At 39.5% G+C, this 26,511-nt stretch overlaps 1 protein-coding gene across 3 annotated transcripts in view; it reads right to left on the bottom strand.

Annotated features, from left to right (window-relative positions):
- The window catches only part of CCDC93 (coiled-coil domain containing 93), a 118,591-nt gene that overhangs the window by 39,467 nt on the left and 52,613 nt on the right, over nt 1–26,511 (bottom strand). For all 3 annotated transcript variants that reach the window (XM_069067775.1, XM_069067773.1, XM_069067774.1), the window contains one exon: nt 3,048–3,164. In XM_069067775.1, coding sequence (XP_068923876.1) covers nt 3,048–3,164 — 117 coding nt within the window. The remainder of the gene's footprint in view (nt 1–3,047; nt 3,165–26,511) is intronic.

The following is a 26,511-nucleotide window of genomic DNA, read 5'->3' as shown; positions in this document are numbered from 1 at the left end:
ATATGCAGAATTTCATCAAATCCAAGAAAAAGATAATTAATTCTGTTTGGTATTTTTTCAAGCTATGCAATCTTTTATTGATTTAACATTTTTAACGGCCACCAGGACACCATCTCTACCTTCTTCATTAAAAGAATACCATCCGCACGAAAGAGGAAGCTGTTCACAAAATGATTTTAAGAAAGGTGCAAAAATCCTTTAAAAGTTGATTCTCTAGACTCAGTTGCTCTCAAACTGATCTTTCTAAATTGCAGATTTAGTGTGTCATACCCCTACCTTCTATTCAATAAACTATAGTGATTCCTTCCCATTATCTCCAGAATAAACTATAAAATCCTGTTTGCCCTTTAAAACCCTTCAAGCATGAATTAAGATCCCAACTTCTCTAAAGAGCCTTTCTCCATCACCTTAGAGTCCCTTTTTTGTTGCTTAATTTTAATTTGTCCTGTTTATAGCTTATTTGTACATAGATTTTTGCATGTTGTCTCCTCCATTAAACTACAAGCTTCTTAAAAGCTGGCAACGGTTTTTGCCTTTCCTTGTATTCACAGTGTTTATCATAATGCCTGGGACATAGTAGGTAATTAATAAATATTTGTTGTGTGCAGGGTTGTGACTACAGCTCCCTATTTATCCACACCTGCTGCTTTCATAACTTGCCTGTCACCGCAGGTCTTTGAGGTAGGAAAATATGGTAAAATGGTATGGGTGATGCACATTAATTGGATTTAGGCAGAACCGCACAAACTTGTCAGCCTCACTCTCTCTTCTAGAGTTATCAGAGTACAGTGAGTGGCAGGACAGAGTCAAGATGATTGGTGATGGTCCAGGATGCAGCAAATGACCTTGGCATCTTTGATGTCTAGACAAGCTCTAAGCACTCCACAGTGCCTGCTTCAGCTGCCTTCATAGCTGTTAGAACAAAGTGTTCTCATGTACTCATTCTGCTGAGGGAAGTCTTCACATGCTCAGGATAGACAACCCCCCCCAAATCACTGATGGGTTTGAGGCCCTTCAACTACCCTCAACCTGGTTTAGCCCATCTGCTGACATGGTTTACCAGGTCGGGCAGCTGTGCATGCTGCAGCTTCCTGGAGCCATGGAGGAAGGGTGGATGAATCAGGATGACATCAAAGGTGGAAAACAGTCTGAAAAGGACTTGGCAGCCCTCACCCCAGAGGTACCAGTCTTCCCTGAACACCTGTATACCCACCACTGGGCAAACTTCCACTACTGACTAGCACTCAGGTTATGGTATAATGGGAAGTGCTAAATACTGAAGGTTCAGAAGTAGAAGTCTAGGTACTCTGAAGAGATTAATGCCAAGGGTCTACCCTGGTTATGATTACATAATCTATGCCAGGATTCTTAAACCTAGAGTCTACACTCATTTTAAGAATATTTTGATAACTACACTGCAATACAGTTAGTTTTCTTTAGAATGTCATGTATTTTATGAATTTAAAAACATTATTCCAAGAAGGGGTCCATGACACAAAACAGGTTAAGAAGCCCTGGTTTACATAATCCCATGGAGATCAGAAGTAGCCTTCAAAAAGCAAACAATTATTTCTAAACTAAATGGCAACACCCTAATGAATTATAGGACTTATCCCTCCTATAAAAATTTGGGGTTATACTACTACCGTGTTTCCCTGATATAATAAGACCTATCCTGAAAATAAGCCCTCCCTTTACTGTGTAAGATTCCTCTAAAATAAGCCCTCCCCCGAAAATAAGCCCTATTGAGATTGCTACTGTAGTGAAGGTGATCCCCTGCGCTACACGCTACATTACGGTACTCTCTGTATGCACCGTCTCCCCCCCCCCCTGTGAAACGCACGCCGCGCTCCAAGCTGCATCCAATCAGAGCTGCAGCAGTGAGCGCGTCATCCTGTTCTTCCCCAGTGATTTGCTTATTGAATAAAGGTACATTTTTTTGTTCACATTTACCTGTTTATTAAAATTGCTGTCAATGTTCATTAAAATAAGCCCTCCCCTGAAAATAAGCCCTCTGGTGTTTTTCTGTCCAAAAAAATTAATAAGACAGTGTCTTATTATCAGGGAAACACGGTACTTAAATAAAATCTCAGGCCTCAAGACATGCAAATAATTTTGAGAGTCCACTGTATTTGACTTAAAAGCAAACATTCATATCTATCAACAGCTTCTGCAATGATATTTGGAAGCTATATTTCCTAAGAGAATGGCCCATTTAGTATTCAAAAAGAGTGTGAAAATTTATTCTGAAACCTAGTTTATCTAAGCCTGCTTGTATATTAAGTATTTTTTGAATGAATCATTTGTGCACACATATTTATCCTTGACAGGATAACTGGTCAGTAATAGAAATGAGATTTCCTCCAAGCAGAGAGCTGACTCCCTCTCTAAACATATTACCAAATGGAAAATGACATACTGATAATCCTTTCATCTTAATCCGCTCTTTCTCCATAACATTCTTGGGGGAACTGCCACATTCCTTCCATTTGGCAGTTAAAGTCTCTTTAAACAGAAAACTCTTAGCAGTCAAAGAGAAGTCTGAACAAAGGAATGGCTGAGTTTGGATCAATTGCTGTAATTATACCTTTTGAACATGCTGGGTGAGTAACACTGAGAAACATATGTCTGAAATACAAATTTGAGCAAATTTGGTAAAAATTAATTGTTACAGAAACAACTGATGTTTTTGTTTTTCAGAAAAGAATGTTCTGTTTCCCATGGTCCTCTGCAAAAAGCATTTTTATGAAACTAGCAACTAACATACATAATAAGCTTCTTCATACCCTTACATTTTCATTACCTTCTAATAACTAACTCCTCTGATGGGATCCTTTGTGCCACCTCCTAACCACAAGGTCCTCCCATCATTCTATCCTGATGTCCCATAACTCCCTTCCAGCATCTTCCTTCTTACCTCCTCTCAACCTATTATCTTCCTATTTCCTTCTCTCTCCCTTCTGATGCTAGTAGACTCTTTGCCCCTTCTCCTGCCTCTTCCTGGAAATGGTTTCATTTTAAGCAAATAAAGTTATAAAGAGACTAACCTCTTCTAGAAGTTTGGTTTTCTGTTGAATTTGCTTGTTCAAAGATGCGACTTTTCGGCGATGTTGCTGGGTCACTCCTAATTTTTCTGGACTTGATTCAGCCAAAAGCTCTGACTGCTGTTGGTAAATGGGAGGAAAAAGACACAGTGACTAAGACATTCTCCACAGGTCAGTTGTGCATTATACATTCTACTGTTATTAGTAGAAACAGAGAACTTCTGGAATGTCAGTCTGGGCACAGGGAGAGCAGCCAGAGAAGACCCCTTTGTAAAATTCTGATCAATCAATAAGCATTTAAGCACCTATACATCAGGAATTGTGCTGGGTGACAGGAACCAAAGATAAAAATAAACAGTCTCTGCTCTCAAGGAAGCTTACGTTAATTTTTTTGGGGGGAGGAGAGAATTAATATACATCATGTACACATATATGTGTATATGATTATTCAATATGAGGTTAAATGCTTTGGGAGACAGAACCACTAAACTCCTCTTTCCATGAGGTACCTCAAAAGCCTTAGAAGAAAACACACAAGTAAGGCATAGCAATGTTCAACTTTGGTAACAGTGATTCTGTGACCTGTCAACTTCACTTGATATAACTACATGTCCCATGATTCCAGTCCATCCTTTCTTCCCCCCAAAACCACATAATTTAATCTCAGTGAATTTAACCTGTCAATTACATTTCACAGAAATGTATTAAAATTATGTAAGATAATGTTTTCTTGATAAATTCTTGTCTCCATTTGGCTTCCACGTGACCAAATAAATAATTTGAAAATCCAAATGAACAAAAAAAATCCAAATGAACGTATATAATGACACTCTTATTTAGTATGCAAAATTTTGTCAAAATTAACCATTCAATCAACAAGCATTTATTAAGACCCAACTACTGTCTAGACACTGCTCAAGGTGATAGGGGTACAAAAGCTAAAATGAAACAGTCTCTGTTCTTAAGGAACTTACATTCTATCAGGAGACACAAAATTTACACATATAAGTAGAACTGTCTATTGACAATTTAAACTGGTTGTCTACGAGACATCTAAAACTCAACATGGATAAAATGAATTCATTATCTTTCCCTTGAAAACTTTCAAGCTCCCTATTACTGTCTAGGGTGCCACGATCTTCCCAGTGACCCAGGCTAGAAACCCCACTGTCACCCTTGATTCCTCACTCTCTCACCCTCTCTATCACCATATCCAAATCAGTGGTGAAGTCCTGTCATTTGTACCTTATCTCTCAAATATGCCCCCTTCTCTCCTCTGACTCTCCTGCTACTCTAGTGTAGGCCTTCATCACTTCACACCAGGAATATTACAATAGCCTTCTAACTGGTCTTGCTGGCTCAAGTCTCTCCCCACTCCAGTCCCTCTGCCATTCAGTTGTCAAATTGATCATCCTAAAAACACAAGTTTGATCTTTATTCAATAAACTCCAGTGGCTCCCTATGCCTCCAGGATCAAATACAAAAATCTCTGTTTGGTTCTGAAAGCTTTCTGTAACCTGGCCCCTTCCTACCTTTCTAGTCTTTTAATATCTTAATACCTCTGCTCTCCACACTTTGATCCAGTGACACTGGCCTCCTACTGTTCCTTGCACACAACTCTTTATCTCCCAACTCCATTTTTTTTTTTTGGCTTTTTGGAGGGGGGAAGATGGGGCAATTGGGGTTAAGTGACTTGCCCAAGGTCACATGGCTAGTAAGCATTAAGTATCTGAGGCCAAATTTGAACTCAGGTCCTCCTGACTCCAGGGCCCGTGCTCTTCACTGTGCCACATAACTGCCCCTTTCCAACTCCATTTTCACTGTACCCCCCCAACCCCCCCATCTGTAACTCTCTCCCTCATCATCTCTACCTCCTGGCTTCCTTCAAGTTCCAGCTAAAATCCAAACTTTTGCCAGAAGCCTTGCCCAGACCTCTTTAATCTTAGGGTTTAGAGATTATCTCCAATTTACCCAGTACATATCCTGTTTATGCAACAGTTCTCTCCCCCCATTTAACTCTAAACTCCTTAAGGGCAGGGACTGTCTTTTGCCTTCCTTTGAATCTCCAGTGTCTGGAATATAGAAACTATTTAGTAAATGCTAATAGACTAATGAAATTTTAGAAGGAAGCATTAGCAGTGGGAAAATGGGGAAAGGCCTCAAGAAGGAGGTGCTGCTTGAGCTGAGCTTTGAAAGAAACCAGGAATTCTAAGAGACAGAGAGAAATATTATATTTCGGGCATGAATAGAAAGTATATGCAAAGGCAAAGAGATGAGAGATGGGATGTCGTGTATGAAGAACAAGAAGGCCAGTTTGGCTGCACTTCAGAGTGCATGAAGGGTAGTAATGTTGGAAAGGCAGGTTGAGCCAGGTTGTGAAGGGCTTTAAATGACAAATAGAAGAGTCTATATTTAGTCCTAGAGAAAAGAGGAAGATTTGCTTCCTCTACCTTTCTTGCACTCACTGAGGCCCACTACCATCCAGATGACAGTTCTCTTGGCCACTCTTTCCAATACTGGTTGCATTTTCATTCAATGTACCCTAACGCACACTGGTTGAGTTGGTAGAGTTGAATTATTCCTTGCTCCCCCGATGCCACTTCCACGCTCTCCCTCTACCACCATCACTCAGTAATCTTTTCTCCTCTATGGTTCACTCAATCCATATTTAACACCCAATCAATTCTCGGAGCTGTTATATATAGATGTCTGGGACACACCCTTCTCTCCTAAATGAGTTCAGCACTTGGTTCACAATCTTTCTCTCTTCTACTGATCTCTTGTCATATCTAATGGACTTCGATCAATCTTGATCCTTCTTGACCTCTGCAGGCTGTGACACTGTTGATTTCCATTTCCTCCAAGATACTTTCTTCTCTTTAGGTTTTGAGGACACCAGTCTTTACTGGGTCTCCTCCCAACTGTCTGGCCTCTCTTCAGTCTCCTTTGCTGGATCTTCATCTAATAAGTCATATCTGCTAACAATGAGTGGCTCCCAAGGCTATATATCAAGCCCTTTTCTCAATATATACAATTTTCACTTGGTGATCTCATCAGCTCCCAAGGATTAAACTATCTTCTCTATGTAGAAGACTCTCTCTCAGATATTTTATATAGTTTAGAGTTATTTTAAATGGGGTATCACTGACTATCTCTTCTTGCAGGGTTTTGTTTGTGTTATATAGGAATGCCGCTTATCTATGTGAATTTACATTGTCAAATCTACTTGTGCCATTATTTCTATCTTCTACATGTGTCTTCAAAAAATCCAGGTCACTGATGTTTCCTATGCATCCAAGTTCTTAAATTGTTCTCCTATTTTATTCCCCCTTAAAATTGTCTTGTTCTTGGGGCTGCCAGGTGGCTCTGTGAGTAAGAGCACCGGCTCCAGTGTTGGGATGACCTGGGGATCGAATCCAGGCTCTGATACTTAGCACCACACCCAGAAATAACTGGCCGTGTAACCTTGAGCAAGTTACTTAACCTCAAGTGCTTTAAAGAAAAAAATTGTCTGGTTGAATGCATTACACTTTGATCTAATCTCAATGACACCTATGAAGATGAATTTATCTCTTTGCATTAAGACCTTTAAGTCAATTTGTTTATTACCAACATTTAGTGAACTGGCATATAGACACTTTAGAGCCCTTGATACTATTACTGTTTTTCTTGAATTATTTCATATAAACCTCTGGGTATCTTCAATGCTAATCTTCAGTCTACATTGAGCTTGTAAGTCTTTGTGGTACAAGTATTAGTCATTCTACGTAGTTATGTTTCTCCTTTCTTTTCTCCCTCTCCCTTTTCATTTTAAAGTGCTCTTGATAAGAAGCACATATCTCCATGCAAATTTATGAGAAGAAACATATGAAACGAAGAAAAGTGAAAGCACAAATAGTGAACAAAATAAGTGTAAAGACAAACTGAAAAGACAATAAAACTCAGATTTTTTTTAAAAAAAGATTTACATTAACATCAAAGTAAAGCATACAAATACTTGTTCAATTCTTATTAATAATAATGACAATAACAATGTCAGTGAAAACTACAGTTGCCATTTTTAGTGATTTACAGTTGCAATGCACTTTATATACACAGTCTCATTTGATAATTACAATCACCTGTAAAATAGGTGATATAATTATTGTCATTTGAGCAATGAAGAAACTGAGGGCTGACAGGTTGATTATAAATCACCCACATTTACACAGCTATTACTCCAAGCATTTGGACTCCAAATTCAGTTCTCCACTATACCACTCCTGTCCCCTCACATCAAAGACAGTTAATTTTATACTGGGAAAAATACTACTTCTAGTCTCAACTCTGCCACTAAAGAGTTGTGTGACCTTAAGCAAGCCACTTATCTTTTTAGGGCTTGGTTTCCTTATTTGTTTTAAAAAAAGGAAAAGAAAAGAAAAAAGAGAGAGGGAAAAGGAAGATCAGACTAGATGGCCTGTTAGGACCTATCAAGTTTTAACATTCTATGATTTAAGTATCTATTAAACTAAAATTTCAGTAATGCAAAGAGAATTTTAAAAATTACAATGTACTTTTATGCTGCATGGTCTTTGTTTTTCTTTAACAGCTTTTCCTATAGGGAGATCATAGGATAAGAGAGGAAGCAAGGGTGCTGAGAGTATTTTCACCATCTATTTTGGTCAACCAATTATTCATTATTTCTTGAATAATTTAGCAGCATCATTAGTAGATGATGAATTATCATGGCCTAATAACTCCAGAGGTGGGAAATAATCAGCAGGGCATGACTGCATAAAGCTGTCAGGAACATTGTTTCTCTATCTCCGGGGATAATGCATGGTAAAGAAAACAGAAAAACAAACCATCTGGTATTCCACAAGTTTTATCCTTCAAACTTGGGACTCTGGGAAATGCCAGTTTATGCTTGCCTATCCACTCCTCTGGGGCAGCTGAATTTGGCTCTGCGTAACAACTGTTCATGAGGCTTGTCAAAATGTGGTTAATTCTGGACACAACAAAATATTCATAAAACATAGGGCTGGGATTGGAGGAGGGAGGGAGAGTTAAGAGAGACAGATTCTGAAAATGAAAATAAAAATAAAATTGGGGAGGAAAAATTCCCACCAGGTCTTCAAACCAATTATCAACAATGACAATTAAAATTCATCATTCATTATACCATCATCATTTTTGGCCCCGTTCCTCTGCTCCAAAATTTCTGATTCATTCGTTTTCAATAGCCATATGCTGAATACTTTGTTTCCTTGTAGTCTGTCTCAGTTTTTGCTTTTAACATCTGATTTATATTCACTGACTGATTTCCAAAGCCCTTGGAGTATCCTGACTACAATGGACTCTACAAACAGAATTATATAAGCCTCATAACTCATGATTCATTAATACTTGGAACAGAGTTTCCAATTCATTGGGCTTACCCCTACACACAATATGTCCCTATATTTGAGGTTCAGGATTTAGCCTTGGGTTTATTGCTCTATTTGTGTTGTTTGTTTGTCTAACTTTAGACTACGCTGAGTTTTGCCAGGCAGGGACAGTTGTTTCATTAGAATTATCTCCTTCTCTGATCCTTTCCATCCTGCCCTTCTTGCTCAATTTTCATTCATTTCAGTTCTAAGGGATACTATCCCTACATCGCTAACTCTTAGCCTGCCCAGTGGATCAGAAAGCGGTTCAGGGCAAAGTACCAAGAAAATACAAGCAGTGCTCTGCTCATCATAGCCTTTCCAACAAACACACCATGGCCCAGGACTTGATTTAACTCACAGGCCCCCAGGCTACACCACCAGGTTTGGAAAGGAATTTTCTTTTACAACAAAGGGAGCCTCCTCCCCACCAGCAGCCATCTGGGTTTCAGAAGAGAAAAAGCCAGAGGCAAAATGCTTTCATTTGGGCTCCCCCCCCAAAAAGCTGCTTTTTCACCCAAAGGATTCCTCAAATGTACTGACACTGAGAAGACACCAAATAGAAACACTCATCATTCAAATGTCACCGATGGTAAAGGAATATAAGGAGAAATCTGGAAAGCCAGGAAATAATCTCTACACTTCACATTCTTCCTATAAGGACTCTTCTCTCCCCTCACACAGTAGTCAAATAATATCTAGCTGTATTCATTTGGATGTTTAAGGCATGGCAAAAATATGACTTGTTTTTATTGTGTTCTAAGTCATTTTCATTTGTTTTTTTAACTAGGCTGCCTGCTCCTTGTAGTTGGGGAGCTGGTGTTTCTGAAGACAACAAACATTCTTTGTAAGTTGTACTGAGCTAGGAACTGGAGCAGAAACAAAGTTTAGATGAGACTTGCTTTCTGCCCTCATGAAGCTAACAGTCTAGTCTGGGGAGGAGGGTGTGAGAGATAGCAAAGGATTAAGTTTCCACAGGCCCTGGGATGAGGTAGCAAAACTTAAAAGAAATAGCACTTAGCCTTCTCATTGGTTGCCCCGCCAAATTTGGTGTGTAGATATGCACAAGTAAGGGACTGACGGATGTTTCCTTCTGATTGTGTAGAAGGGTCAAATGAATAATTACAGTAATAAAGGATTGTCAACTGTTAACTCTCATTGGAGGTCTCCAAATTTGGTACATAAGGAGGGATTGGAAAACACCATTCTCGGATGGGATACTAATTCACAAATAATTATGGTAATAAAGGACTGAAATTGCTTTGTGCTGAATAGCTTGATATTGTGAGCCCACCTCACTGACCAATGGTGAGACCAGACAAGGCCGTGGGCCCAGTTAGGATTAGGATAGCAGAAGCCTGTGCCCTTCAGCAATTTGCACTTCCTGGCTGATGCCCCTTGAGCAAAGAGGACTGTACCCTTTCTCATGAGAAAGAATAAAGACCATTTCTGATCTCCAACTCAGACTCTGATTTTGAAGATCTGACAGTGGTTTCTATCCGACACAAGAGGAATGACAAGACATCAACATAGATGGCTACAACATACATTATTATATGACAAATACATTAAAAAAGAAAAAAAATAAGATCTGAAAACTTAAAACTGCCTTAAAAACGTTAATGGTTATCAATATTATTAAAATAATTTATGGAGACAAAAGGCCTAGCATCTCAAATACACAACAAAATTAACACTGACTCACCCAGGAAGAATACTTTAGAATGTGAAATTGAGAACCAGACTATACCTAGGTTTTTAGCTGTCAAGTTTGGTTTTTTTAAACACACAACTTGAGAGGCAATCTGATGTAATGTATAGGAAGCTGGACTTGGAATCAGGACAGACCTGGTTTCAAAGCCTGCATCTGACACACACTGACTGTGTGACTATGGTTAGGCCATTTAATCCTTCCTGTCCCAGGCAATACTCTAATATATCAATTACAGAGTTGGTGCCTATCTTCACTGATGGAATGACTTTCTTCACCAGGAGATCCCTACACGATTGAAATAAAATTCAATTAAAAAAAGAGAAAAGTATAATATAATCACTATGATGCTATAATAGCATTGATGACAAAGATCTCAAACTCAAAAAGCAACTGAGGCCACTAATCCATACGTAAGGATCCCTGTAAAGGCATAATGACTTAGTTTTAAAATGTAATACTGTCTATATTTTTGTTTATTTTGTTAAGCATTTCCCAATTATATATCTGGTTCTGCTGCCCTTGGCTCATGGCAGTGTTAGGCACCTCTGCTCTTGGTTACCATGCACTTCGAGACTGCTCAAATGGATGTTGACTGGAAGGTGAATTATGGTGAATTGTGGCTCCTACTTAGTCACTTTTGCCACACCTTTACATCAGTGACATCATAATAAAATAATGGGTCTTTTCTTTCTGAATACATAAGAACCTGAAAGATATCAGGCACACTGCATGTCATTTTAAATATAAGTGACAACTGTTGACAACATGGAAAAGCATGAGAACAATGATTCACTTTTTCTAGAACCAAAGACAACCATATAAGGAGTTTTAAAACAAATGAGCATGTATGGGCTGAGCTTGGCCAGATTTTTTTCAGCTCCATGTTCTAAGTATTTAACTTTGATGAGTTAAGCAAGTTTCCATAATGTCGTCTGTTTTAGATTACAGGGGCTATGTCTTAATAGTTTTGATGCTTTTGATAATGATGGTACTGTTATATTTGCATGGCATTTAAAAATTTTAAAGTACTTTCACAATACATTATTTTACAGTGACATCTAAAGACATAGTATCTGAAAGACTAGAAATTTCTTATAACTCTCCAATCTCATGACATTTTCCCAAACAAAATGTGCGGTGTCATTTTAAAGCAATAGATGGAGCCATAGAAAGAAATTGTTCAGGAGTATTTTTGTAATAAATATGATCATATTTATTCCATTCTACAGACTTGCACATAGGTCAAGCAACACAAAATGTACCATCATAGAGGAGAAACAGGGTTGAGTGCTAGGTTTTGTCTATCATACTTCTTTTATGCAAGTACACTTGGGGGCGGCCAGGTAGCACAGCGAGTAAGAGCACCGGCTCCAGTGTTGAGAAGACCTGGAGATTGAATTCTGGGCTCAGACACTTAGCACCCACCCAGAAACACCTGGCCGTGTAACCTTGAGCAAGTTACTTAACCCCGATTGCTTTAAAAAAAAAAAAAGTACACTTGGTCTCCCAGTCTCAAGTTTTCTCTCCTCTCCCACTGTTCACATAACTGTTAAAGTAATATTCCAAAAGCACAGATCTGACTATGTCACTGACCTGGCTCAACAGACTCCAGTGGCTCTGAATTCCCTCTAGGACCAGACACCTCACTTTCCCCTTCCCACATCCAAACAGGCCTTTCAGTTCCTCGTCCAAGACTTTGCAAAGACCATGCCTGTAATGCACTTCCCTACTCCTACCTCTCGGCACACAGTTTCCTTCAAAGTTCAGCTCAAATGCCTTCTTCTCTACGAACCCTTCCCCCAACCACAGCAACCTCCTCTTGGTTAACTTGTATCTACTTTATAACTACTCATATGAAATGTATTCATTCATATGCATAAGTTTTCTCCCCCATGGGATGAAAGTTCCTTTATGGCAGACTTTTATTTTTGTATGTCTAGCACTTAGCACTGTTCCTGGCCCATGGTGAGCACTCAATAAATGTTTATCAATTTCAAGATACCTAGAGTTAGCTTAACCTAGAAGGAAGCATTTGTAAGAAGCTCCATGTCTATTTGTCTTCATGGGCGTAAGACAGGGTAAGCCCCAGCCTTCAAGGGTCACTCCTATACTTTACCATCTTGGCTGATATGACCAGACTAGACAAGCACATCACCCACGTGCTCGATTTATGCTAGAGGCTGGCGATCTTCACTGTGTGTACCTTTTGTTTTAATGTCAATACATTATGAGCAGTTCTCTCAAAATGGAGAGCTGGTTTGGGACCAGAAGATAACGAAACTGGTTTTGAACATGTTGAATTTCATAAGATTGTGAGAACATCCAAAGATCTATAGCACAATAGTTGACAATAATAGCTAGTATTTGGTATAGTGCTTTTATGGTTGGCAAAGCACTTTACAAATATCATCTCATTTGATCGTTGCAACAACCTTGGGAGGTAGGTGCTATTATTATGACCTTAATTTTACAGTTGAGGAAACTGAGGCAGAGAGAGGTGAAGTGACACATCTAGGCTCACACAGCTAGTGAATGTCTGAGGCAGGATGTGAACTCAGATCTTTCCTGACTCCAGGCTCAGCACTCAATCCACTACACCACCTAGCTGCACAATGATTGGGAATACAGGAATAGAGCTCGGTTGGGAGGTCAGAGACAAAGATCTGAAAGTCATCACCACAGAGGTGATAGCTGAAGTCATGGGAATAGATGCAGTCACCGAAGAAAATGTAGACGGTTAAGAACTTGGTGGTCACCCAGCTACCATTCCTCATACTGCACAATGTATTTTGTTTCTGAATTTTGCCAAAAGATTTGCTAGAGGTTATCATTAATGGCAATTTTAAAAAATTACTGTATTTCCTGTACAAAAATATTACATTATTAGAAACATACCGTAAGTGGAAATAGGTGCAATGCCACACTTTTTTCCTTTGCCTGATACAACTTGTGACTCTCAGTCTTGGCCCCAGCTGGGGTGTGGTCTTGCTATAAACCAGTATTTCCTCCATGCTAAGGTAAAATGGCCTATTGGTACTCAAATCCTTACCTTGGCCTCATTGGCACCATGTTCTAATTTAGCTAGTGTCAACAAATTGGCAACCAATCTTTAAATTTTAGCTTTAGAGATAAACCTGGAGCAGGGACTCAATGAGGAAGCTTTAACTGTTTGATACCATTGTGGTAGTCAGTCAGTAAATATTTATTTAGTGCCTACTATGTGGCAGGCATTGTGCTAAGTGCCTGGGATACAAAGACAGGAGGTTTCTGGTGGAATAGACTGAGAATCTGTGCCTTTTTAATGATAACTTAGATAAAGGCTTCGATGGCAGACCCATCAAAGAGGGATAACAGACTAAAGATACAGAATGAGAAATACATTTTTGGGCGTGGCAAATGTTTAATGGTAAAGTCTATATAAACTTACTCTCCTATATTGCAACAACAAACTTACAAACCAAAGAGAACTTGGTGACTAGAAGTCATATTGTTGTTAAAGAAATATTTTCTCATCGCAATGTGGATTTGCTTAAGATACAATATGCACTACCAAAGCAGCAACAACATTAATCCCAAAGCATTAAGTATCTTATTTCCATATTTAGTATTCCTTTAGTCTAATTAAAATGAATAATTTTCAGATGAGTGAGCATAAGTTATATTTAAATCATATGTTTCTCCATTTGCCTTTATGTTTGCAGATGGTGCTATAGGGACCTTTGTGTAATGGGAAGCTATTTTTCAACAGCTAAAATAGCTCCTTCAATGGCTCAAATGAAGACAGCTTCCCCCCCCCCCTCCCCCCCCCCCCCCCCCCGTTGGCCAAGTTGGCCAAAGCTGACTGCTCTATTGGTCAAACATACAATCCATCAAGTGATTCTCATTATGCATTCTAAACACTGTCCCCAAAGCCATGAGCCATTCACATGCATTCAGAGAGCTCTGAGCTGCATGCACTCAAACTGAAATACACACACAGAAACATACACTTGGAGCAGCTGCAACTAATCCTGCCAGTCTGCTGTGTCCATCGAAAAGGGGAAAGGGAGAGGGGGTGGTAGAAGAAGAGGGATAAACGGAGAAGGGCTAAACAAAGGCACCACCTCAGACTTCAAAAATAAACCACAACATAAACCCATTGGGACATACTGCACAGATCTCCTTTCAATTTTGCAAAATGTAGTGCTTTCCACAAGGACTAAATGTCTATAAATATGTTCTTAAAATATTTTTTCATTCAACAAAAATCTGCCTTCTCTTTCCCATGCTTCCTCCTGTTCCCTTCCCTGCATTGGGGGAGGGGGTGAAGCAAGGGAGAGGGGGATTCCCATACAACCCTGTTACAAACAAAACAACGAAAAACAAAGTCCCTCATTGACCATGTCCAAAAAATATATCTCGATCTTGTGCTATGAATATGATGTGAGGAGGAACGTTTACAGAATTTCTCTCGTGGACTCAACAGTTTCAAGATAGGAAAGTACTATTCATATCCCAGATTTGAATGAATATAACTTTCATCATGGTCTAGGCATTAAAGTTGGCTCCATAGTGTGACACTAGGGTGGTAATCTTAGGGTGCTCAGATTAAGAGTGAATTCTACAACAACTTTCTTTTTAAACTTTCTTTTTGTCAATCTTAATCTTGATTGAATTTATCAAGTATGTTAAATACCTATCCTGTGCAAGGGAACAAGAGACCTCTATATTAGCTGGCCTTGAAACACAGAACTAAAGATTCTTAAGAGTTAAAAGTCCCCATGTTTAGGGAAGTTACTTGTGCAAAGTCATACAACTAGAACAACAGCAGGGGTGGACCCAGGTTTCCTGACTTCTAGTTCAATGTACATTTTTTCCCAATGTGGGAATCTTTTTTTATTTTTATTTTTTGGAGGAGGCAATTTTGGGGTTTAAGTGACTTGCCCAGGGTTACAGAGCTGGTAAGGCCAAATTTGAACTCAAATCCTCCTAACTCCAGGGCTGGTTCTCTATCCACTATATCACCTAGCTGCCCCCCAAAACATCTCTGGCCATTCCCAGGGACAAGAAGCTCACTGCACCACCTAGCCACCCCTCTCTTCTTTATTTTTTAAGACATTCCTTCAGCATGCACAAGTGCTGAGCATCTAACACCCCATCTCTGCTGTGTATATATCCTAACTTGGGGCTTTCATTCAGCAAAACTGTTCAATCTTAGGTGCCTAGGTGGCTCAGTGAATAGAGCACGGGCCCTGGAGTTGGGAGGACCTGAGTTCAAAACCAGCCTTAGACACTTAATACACACATACACACACACACACACACACACACCTAGCTGTGTGGCCTTGGGCAAGTCACTAAACCTCACTTGCCCTCCAAAAAAATAAAGCAAAAAAAAAAACCAAACTGTTCAATCTAATGTCAGACAGTATCATAAAAAACTTCGGTTCATATTAAACCACTGTGAAGCAAAAAAACAAAAAACTTCAAGTCTTTAAAGAAAGCCCAAACCAAAGCACGTGTAGTAAATGATCCCAAAGACAATCATAACAAAGATCTACCATGATTTTTATATAGACCTTTCTCACCATTAAGGAAAATGGAGTCATCATTCGTGGACTAACAGCACAGCTGCAGATGTGCTTTTCAAAGAGGTTGAAATGGTTCTGAAGACAAAGAGGGAAAAGCAGCTGGAGCAGACCAAGGAAGGATACAAAGAGGACTGTGATGGAGGGCACTGATGGATCAGATTCCAAAATAGCTGAAAGTGGGTGAAAGGATGAAGGTGTAGGAAAAAAAATCTCAGGCCTAATTAACATCAATGGAAAGAATTCCAAGAGAACACCAAACCATAAGCCTACTTTTCCATTAATATAAAGTTTTTGTATAAATAATCTAATCATGCACCATGGCCATCCTCAGTGAGTATTACTAGGGAACAGATAGGCTTCTGGAAACAGTATTACAGACTACATTTTTTCTATTAACTGTCTGTAAGATGTAGAGCTACTAGATCCCACTGCCCATAATGTTATGCCCATAACTATATATAAAAAAAAAAAATCCCTGAAAGTTCTAAGAAGAGAGATAACCTTGTCTAATGACCCTCTGATCATTAATTGTCAGGGAAGGCTTATATAAAGCAGCACAAGATGAACACTTGCTAAAGGTGTTCATCATTGTTATGGAGGAGATCCAGTTTATTCTATGAAGAAGAACATGATGTTCTCGTTTGCTGATGGTATCACGCTGGCTGCATAAGCCCTGCAATACTGTAGAGCCTCCTGGATGAAGTCCAGAACTACTCCAAAGATTCTGGGTCTAACCATCCTCACAGGGAAAAAAATAAGTAAAGTGCCATAATCTGGACAGTTGTCCAGTCTGGACACAAGTTTAGATGGACAACACACAGAGCTCATCCATCAGTATATGTATCTTAGGCAGATATTGCAAAGGAAAAATGAACTGGGAATTAGATGTTTGGGACACATTCAAGAGAACGTAAAATGTTTTTAATGATTCCAAACTCCTCCCTGATGAAATACAAACATTCATCTCATATTACTATACAGCTGTGAGTCTAGAACACTAGGGTCTCCAATGGATTAAAAATGAGGATCACATCCCAAAGCGGAAAACTAGCAAAGATGACAAAAGATAGGAATATTCAGTGTTGGAACAGTTGTGGGAAGATGGGCACATTGGGTATTGTTCATGCAGCTGTGAATCAGTACAATTGTTTTGGAAAGCAATCTGGAATCATTCAAATAAAGTGACTAAGACATCCTTACCCTTTGTCTCTGAATTCTACTACTTGGCATGTAGGCCAAGGAAGTCATTGACAGGAAGAAAGTCCCTGTGTACACCAGAATATTTATAACCATGCTTTTTGTATTAGCAAAGCTTTTGGTATTAACAAAAATCTTATATTAAAACAAAGGAGATTCCTATCAATTGGGGAATGGCTAAAGAAATTGTGATGCCTGAATATAAGTGTTACTGTGTTGAAAGAAACAACAAATGATAAATGCAGAGAAGCATGGACTTAACAAGAAGTGATGGAGAAGTGAGCAGAGCCAAGAAAACATATACATAACAACTGCAAAAGTGTACCTAGAAAGAACCACCTTAAAATACGCAAAAGTGAATGTTGCAAAAACACAAAAAGCAAACATGGCACCAAAGAAGACATATGAAGAGACACAATCTTATTCTTTTGCAGATGGGTGGGGCAGGGGTATTCACGAATAGGGAATAATGCATATATTTTCATTTTTTTGATGTATTGATTTTTAAAAAATTTATTTTCTCTTCTTTTTTTTTTTAAGCAATTGGGGTTAAGTAACTTGCTCAAGGTTACACAGCCAGTTATTTCTGGGTGTGGTGCTGAGTATCTGAGCCCGGATTTGATCCAGGTCATCCCGACACTGGAGCTGGTGCTCTTACTCACTGAGCCACCTGGCCGCCCCTAAGCAATTGGGGTTAAGTAACTTGCTCAAGGTTACACGGCCAGGTGTTTCTGGGTGGGTGCTAAGTGTCTGAGCCCAGGATTCGATCTCCAGGTCTTCTCAACACTGGAGCCAGTGCTCTTACTCGCTGTGCTACCTGGCCGCCCCTTATCTTCTTTTTCTTTACAAAATAGTATGTGTTATATAAGTGAGAGGGAAAGAAGGAAGGATACTGGGAAAAGTTAGGGCTATATAAAAACAAGATATTAAAACAATCAACTTTAAAATGAAACACACTCAAAGAGCAATGGAAAGATTATGATGGGTATATGCAAGCTCCTACATTACAGACAGCGAGAATACAGTAGATAGAACGCTGGGCTTGAACCAGAAGTCTCATCTCTCTGAGTTCAAATCTGGCCTCAGACACTTATTAGCTGTATTGACCCTGGGCAAGTCACTTAACCCTGTTTGCCTCAGTTTTCTTGTCGATAAAATGAGCCAGAGAAGGAAATGGCAAATTACTCCAGTATCTTTGCCGAGAAAGCCTCAAAATGAAGTCACAAAGAGTCAGACACAACTGAAACAACTCAACAACATCATTAAATAAGGAACAACAAAGGAAAAGCAGAGTAATGGATGCCATCAAAACAATTTAAGACCTCAAGAAGCACCATTTGGGGGCTGAGATGACCTGGAACCACGAGGGTCCTCATCCCCATTCTGTTAAGGTATCTGCAATAACAGGATTAGCTCAAGGTCTGCAATGTCCATTCATGCTCACAATCAGACTGTCTCCAGACTCTGATGGCCAATACAGAGCCTTCAGTTACTGGTTGTTAGAGCACCAGCAACAAGCCAGGGTTTAGGACTAAGCATTATGTAAAAGACTGTGTTTCTTCCCACCAAGTTTCTGAAGCTAGCTAAAAATTTTCAAAGAATTTTGATAGAGGGGCAAACAGGGAAGGATTTCTGTCACATCAATGAGATGTGTAACAAGGAGAGTGAGGGGGATGATAGGAAGAGGGGAGAATCATACTTGGACTGGGATTCACCTTTCTTAGGGTCTGCCTATATGCTTGATGGTACTGGCCTGACATGGCGCAGCCCCACATCTCCTCCTTATGTAAACAAGGCAACCAGGGAAGGGCCTTCTTACTATAATCAAAATGAAAATGAAGCTAATGATGATCACTTATCCTTCTCCAGTCATACCAGACAAAGGGCCCCTCTCACTTTTGCATTTCTACCCCTAGTACTTGGCACAGCACATATAGCTGGTGTTTAATAAATGATTTTTGATTAATCAATCAAAAAAGAAGATATATTAGTCATGTGGAAGAAGAATTTATAGACAGACTGTATGATCTACTGTAGTCCTCAGGATGTCAAGAAAAGTGAGGGAGGCCCCTATGCCTCAAGTGGTACTCCTTTGTCAAATTTATAGAATACAAACATGCAGGCCTGCATTGGCAGTAATCTTCATAATTGGAAGAAACAGATTAAATCATTGAATCATCTGAATATTTTAGTATCTTCACTTTTTTAATGATTAAACACAGATCTATAAGAATATTTTAGAATTTTTTAGTATCTTTCCTCTTAAAAAAAGAGAGCTAGGGGTGGCCAGGTGCTGTAGTGAGTAAGAGTGACAGCTCCAGAGTCAGGAGACCTGGGATCAGTTACAGCCTCAGATACTTAACACCCACACAAAATAACTGGCTGTGTAACCTTGAGCAAGTTACTTAACCCCAACTGCTTTAAAAAAAAAAAGAGAGAGCTACCTGATTCACATTTATGAAAAATGAATGAAATCATAACATTAGGACTCAGGCAGAAACTGTGGTCATGAGTTATGGGTTCTATAATATATAGACCTTTTTTCAATACTCCATGGGTCCTCCACTAACTTAGAGCTCAAGCCCTCTATACTTTTTAGGATAATCTACAAGAGATATTATGATAGAATAATTCATCACCCTGCAGCAAATCTGGTGATAAGACTCTCCAAATTCAGCTAAGCCTAGTTCTTATGCAGCAAATATACAATGTGCTGCTAGGCTGATGTTAGACTCTTTTCCAAGTAGGTAGCACCCAACACAGTTTGAACACCTCTGACAATAGCTTTTGAAAATTCAGGATCTACCACCCCTATGGTAAAGTTATCAGAGTAAGTTTAGCAGAGTACATACACATGGAAATAGAATCATGGAGCGGTTTTTTTTGTTGTTGTTGTTCTGAAAATAATCTTGAAGATCACTGCATTCAACCCTTTCATTTTGCAGGTGAGGAAAGGGAGGCCTTGTGTAGTTAAGTGACTTTTGTAAAGCCACAGAACTAGTATGTTAGAGAAGAGTTAATTCTTATTCAGAAAATTCAATTCCCAAAGTCTAAGTCTCTGCTTCTCCAAGCAGAAGATCTGCTCTATATTTTAAGATCAAAATTGATTTCCTTTTGATAATTTTTCATAACATCACTAGGGCTAACTGGCAACCCACACTTGGGTGGTAAACCCAAGGTTGAAAATAGCAACAATGAACAGTAGGCAGTCAACTTTATTCTTGAATCTTAGTCCCAACTTAGGCAATATATGTGAACAACCAAAAGGCAAGAGCAGCAGATGTGTCAGACCACATAACCAAATAAAAACAGTATGCTGGGGTGGCTAGGTGGCACAGTGAGTAAGAGCCCCAGCCCCAGAGTCAGGAGGACCCAGGATCGTGGGTTCTGGTCTCAGATACTTAACACCCACACAAAATAACTGGCGGAGTAACCGTGTAACCTTGGGCAAGTTACTTAACCCCAATTGCTTAAAAAAAAAAAAAGTATGTTAATATGGTGGTGGGGGGGAATCTGCCTTTATCAAGAGTACTTTCAAGTAAAATCCTAGGAGAGACTATTCTTTCCAGTGTTTAAAAGACAATGCTCTCACTGGGCAGCTGGTCCTACTTATTTTCTCTTTAGGTTAACTCATTTAGTCCCTAATGATCTGATGTACCTGAATAGACTCCTCCACCACCCTTGAAGCAATCTTTTATCCCTGGCTTGTTTAGGCTCCTGATTAATTTGCAAAGGATGACACTTAAAATCCAAAGGTTAGAAGTAAGGCTGCTGGGTATTCTTAATTAAGGGAGGTAATTTTCCATCATTTGTTAAGGAAAATCTATTTCTTCTAAAAGAAAAGCTCTGTTCTGAGAAAAGACATATGAACACAGGCTTTCTCTTCCTCTAGTAAAGATAGTTTCTTTCTTCTTTCTAGATTAGTATGGTAGACTTTCTTGACCTAAAATCCTAAAAATCTTATCAGGGCATTCTCTAAACAATCTTATAGTATTTCATATATTCCAAACAGAAACTTTTTTAGATGCTCTGATCATTGACAGCACCTAGGTCTATGTCATTGTTACTGATTTCTTTGGCTAATTCACTAGAAGTTCCTACTACTTGTTCCTATTTAGGCCAAGCTAGGTGGTCATATTCATTCATTCCAAAACCATTTATTTAGCTTCTACCACAAGCAATTCCTTTGCCAAAGCACAGGGGATCCCTGGGTCTCCAAAGGCTATGTATGCCACTAAAGCATTAGCTCTGGCAAATTTTACCAAATACCAAATCCTTAAGTAGATGCCCCAAAATGGGCTACGTCCCTGTCCAACGAGCAGCGAGGGCCGCATGGAGAGGCTCAGGACCATGCTGGCCCCTAGGTACTTTTCCTGGCATAAATTTCCTTACTATCTTTTATACCATTGAGGTCAAACAGAAATGGAAACTGGATCCCTGATGGCAGCATACTGACTTATTTTAAAAATATGCTATCTCTGTTTTATTATATTTTTAAAAATATTTTTCAATTACATTTTAATCTGGTTGGGACATCTGGAAGTGTTTGATACCTCTGTTTTATACCATTTTCCTGGAATAATTCTTTGTTGTCCATATACTTAGCACAACACTTTCTGATAATTACTTCAATACTATGGAAGACTGGTAGAGATATTTTTGGGCAAAACGACCTTTTGGAATCTCCAGTTCACACTGGGGAATCTAAGTACTGCTAAGGCTGAGAGTGGGTTGGTGTTTCTATGCCTACAGGGCTCTGTCCAGCAGTTACTGAGAATACCTTTCCACCTTGGTAGCCTGCTCAGCTTGAGCTCTCCTCCCAGAGCTACATTAACTTGCGAATTATGCAGTATCAGTAATATTTTCCTTCTAGGCTGTATTAGAGGTACTATTTGAATTAAGTTGCATATTTCATAGACTTCATTAAAAAATGTTAATTACCAATCATTTTATGCGGTTACAAAATGCTGCAAATCCTTATAAATCTGAACATACTCTTCAGCTTTTTAATATTTTCAAGGTCTGTTGATTTTTCTAACATCTACACCAGGCAGGCAGCTCAATAATTATTTCATATTACAACTTACCTTTCTAAGCAATATCAGATCTTCTCCCTTTTAAGAGATTCCCTCCCTTCTCCCCACAAAGGTCCAGTGGTCCCTTTCTCCTTACTAAGTATTTACTTTTAGTGAAATCTGCTCTAGGCACAGCACAATTTAGGATACCTTGAAGGATACCTGTGATTTCCACCCTGAATGTGTCTCACCTCCATCTTTATCACAGGTGTCTATCACAGAGTTCTTAACCTGGGGTCCACAGATCCCCCAGTGGACTTCTGAGGATCCATGAATTTGGATCAGAAAAAAAAAATGACATCTTCATTTTCACTAACCTCTAACTGGAATTTAACATTCCTTTCAATCATAAATGTAAGCAACAAACATGTTAGGAAGAAGAGATCCATAAGCTTCAGCAGATTAGACAGTCAAAGGAATCCATTTTGTGTTTCTAACACAAAAAGGTTATTAATGCCTACTTTTCTTGAGACCTTCCATACTGTCACAGCAGTAGTCCAACTAAGTCAGGGACTAGATTAGGAGAACTCTCAGGGTCCTCTTTTAGCCAAGCCCTAAGACATAATAAGAACCACAGCACTCCCAAAGTATTAATAAATCATTTTCTCAAATTGTCTATGAGTTCTATAAATGGTTAAGGATTATTTTTTTTTAAATCTCAAAGATTTAGCACTAGCCCCCTTTCCAAATTTACTATTTTGTTCTTTCCTCTATTTCACACACCCTGAACAACTTTTTATTAAGCAATTGGGGTTAAGTAACTTGTTCAACATTACACAGCCAGTTATTTCTGGGTGTGGTGCTAAGTATCTGAGCCTGGATTCAATCAGAGGTCATCCCGACACTGCAGGCTGGTGCTCTTACTCACTGAGCCACCTGGCCACCCCTCTCGACACTTATCAAGCCAGTTTATAATACATCATCTTTGTCCACAAGAGGAGACTGGGTGACTAAGCCTTAACAGCCTTGTTAATCAGAATGAAAGGACAGTCTAGGGTCAAGAAAGCCCAATTCACTTTAAACAAAGGGAGCAATCAGAAGTCAGGGTCAAGTTATTAAGGGAAGAAGCAGAAACAAAGAAATCAGGATCTGGGATAAGCAGAAAAGACAAACAGGTTCCCTGAAGGAAGGAGAAGCAGTAAGTACATCAGGGTGATCCAAGTGAATGAATGAATTTAGGTAGACTTGTTTAGAAAGAAAAGAAGGAATACCTAAGTTTTTAAATGAATTCTTAGGTAAGGTAAGGACATGATTTAACACTAAGAAGGAAGAAACAGAATGGGAAGACTAATTCAGGTTCAGGGAAGGTGGGAGGACTCAGAGTTTTTAGCATTTAGAAAAATTAATTATTCTTCTAATAAGTAAATGGGCTTTATACAAAGAAGCCAGTTCCAATGATCCATTTTGCATCCTTCAATGCATCATCATTTTTTCCCCTTTTTTTGATTCCTTCCTTTCCACTACCACATTTTGCACATTGTTGTTTTCTGTAAGAAAAATTTGGCCCCAACACACAGATGTTCCTTGTTTATTACAGCCACACACAGCTAGAGGGTGCTTCCTCCTCCTCCTGGAGTGTGTGGACTGCAGTCATCTGCTAAAACAATTACAGAGAAACAGTGGAAACGTTGAGGGGAAGGAGTAATCTAATTCCCCTATTCTTCTCTTTTAAATGATCTGTCCAACTAAGACAGAAATGAAACACATTAATAAAAAGAAGTTTGGTGAGGCAGCCAAAATTTACCATCGCCGCTCTGGGACCTGTTTAAATCTTGGGAAGGTCAAAGATACTGGCAATTATCATCCTCCCTTTCCATGGTGTCAGGCCAATAACTCAACTTCTCAAGCTGTACCAAAATCTAACTTCAACATCACTCACTCTTTTAACACCCTCTTCCTCCCTTCTTCTGCATACAAAGGGGCCTCATTACCATATTCATTCTTCCTTCACCTTCAATCATTCTTTCAACACTGACGTCCAAATTTTTCCCTAGGCTGAAAAAGTGAAAAAATGAATAAATATTATTTTTCTTGTCTTAATGTCTTGTTTTTGCACCAGTCATTTTTCAATATATACTTCCACCACCATCAAACTCTCTATTGCAACAAAGAAAAACAAGTAAGCAATACTAATCAACAAAACAAGTGTCTCTGACAGAGGAAGCAACCATCCACAACAGTAGGTCCCCCACCAATGAGAAGAGGAAAGTGTAATTCATTAAATTTTCCAGAAAAAAAAATTCTTTAACATCTACTAAATACATGGTACTATGGAGAGTTTGTCAGAGACAAAGACATACAAGACCTTCAACCAACAATAGTCAACCTGTCCCTTCTCATCCCTAATTTTCCGGTGTAACATACTCAATTCAGCTGAGCATATGTGCTCCCTGCAAAAGTTTTTTTATTGTCATCTTTCCTTGACCCACTATAACTCAGTTTTCATCAATTTCACAAAATCCTTCAGAAAAACATCACCAAGGACCTCTTTAAAACCCTTAAACCAAATGCTAATTCCCATTCTTTGAAATTCCTAACACTATCAGGCCTCCTACCTGTGAGTGTTCCCCAAAGTTCTGTTGTGGATTCTCTTTTCTTCTCTGAACTCTCTCCTGCTGCCTTTATCTCCCATGGGTTTATTTATCACCTCTGTGCCAATGATACACAGCTCTAGTCTCCCTCCTGAGCTTCAGTACCACACCACCAGCTGCCTACTAGATGGCCTCACAAATATTGCAAACTCAACACATCCAAAAGAAAAATACTCATCTTTACCCTAAAACCCAAGTCCCTCCCAAACTTCCCTATGTCTGTTGAAGGCACCACTGTTCTTTCAGTCTCTCAGGTGTGTAACCTTGTCATCATCCTCAACTCGTGTTTGTGTGTGCGTGCACGAGTGCCCTGCGCACGCACCATCTCTGTGTGTCTCTTTCTCTGTCTCCATTTCCCCGGATATCCAAAGATACAAATTTTGCCATTTCTACTTCTACAGTCTCTCTCACACATCCAATCTCATCACTCTCATAGCAACAACTGAATTCAGGCCCTGATTGGGGAGTGATAGGTGTTTCAGGGGCTCCAATGACCAGAGTCCCTGCTGGGCAGTCTGGAATGAATTCACAGGACCCAAGGAATCTTTTAAGTCAGGATTGTAAAAGTTTATTGTTACGCTTTACAGCAGGCAAGAGTTCTTAGGGAACCTGCAACCTTAAAGAAGTCATAGGTATAGTTTATAAGAGTTACAATAGTAAATCAGATGTCAATTATGCTAACTAGGTGAGTAAGGGTGGGATTAAGGAGGAGTTAAGGAGTGGTCAGTGCTTAAAGGAACATGCACTTTTATTATTTACTGAGCAGGCATATTGCCCATAATTCACTGGGAAATAGCCCAAGGGGGTTATGGAGTTGTGGTTTTAGGCTTGAAACGTCACTAAGTCGGCTAGCAGTCAGGACTGACTGAGAAGTGCCTAGTCTGCTACCTATCAGTGTCATGTTTGACAAGATGGATGTTGGGAACCAAGGCTAACAGGGATTCAGGATGTGTGTAATTGGCTGAGGAGTTAACTTACAGATAGCCATTGAAGGATTCATAGGTGCAGCTTGTTATTGTACCAAGCATAGATAAACAGTTCATGAATTGTTGCTAGGCAGAGTGCTGGCAGGGAGAAGGGGGCAGAGTTAATGCTCTGAGGCTGGGGGGGTGGGGAAATGTGATTTTACAAACTGATATTACAAACATAGACACCCCAAGCACCCCATCACTACCTTTCACCTACATTATGGCAACGCTGTCCTAAATGGTCTTACTGACTCAAGTCTTTCCCTACTTCAATCCATCTTCAATAATAAAGCTGCTAAAATAATTTTCTTTAAGTGCACATCTGACCATACCACTCTCCTATTCACTAAATTTCATTGGTTCACTATTGCCTTCAGGATGACAAATAAAGTCAGGCTTTTAAATTTCTTCACAACTTGGTCCCAAACTATCTTTCTAGCTTCCCCTTCCCAAATTCTATGATCAAAGTAAAGGGGACTTCTCTCTGTTCTTTGCACAGGGCTCTGCACTCCCACCTCTCTGTCTTTGCATTGGCTATCCCTAATGCTTGGAATGCATCCCTCTTCCCCTCTGACTTATAGAATTCCTCACTTCCTCTAAGACATAGTACAAGCAACATCCAACACAGTCTTTCCATATTCCCCAAAGTACAGTGCTCTCCCTTGTAACAACCTTCTATTTATTCTCTATGCACTTATCTATGTGTACATGTGTTTTCTCTCTCTCTCTTTTTTTTAAAGCAATTGGGGTTAAGTAACTTGCTCAAGGTTACACAGCCTGTTATTTCTGGGTGGGTGCTAAGTGTCTGAGCCCGGATTTGATCCAGGTCATCACGACACTGGAGCCGGTGCTCTTACTCGCTGAGCCACCTGGCCGCCCCTAAGCAATTGGGGTTAAGTAACTTGCTCAAGGTTACACGGCCAGGTGTTTCTGGGTGGGTGCTAAGT

This window comes from Petaurus breviceps, unplaced genomic scaffold, assembly GCF_028583685.1.
Source record: "Petaurus breviceps papuanus isolate PSGF00001 unplaced genomic scaffold, PetGlider_PUasm1.0 90752, whole genome shotgun sequence".
NCBI lineage: Eukaryota > Metazoa > Chordata > Mammalia > Diprotodontia > Petauridae > Petaurus > Petaurus breviceps.
The sequence above is the reverse complement of the archived record's forward strand: the minus strand, read 5'-3'. Positions and strand labels throughout refer to the sequence as shown.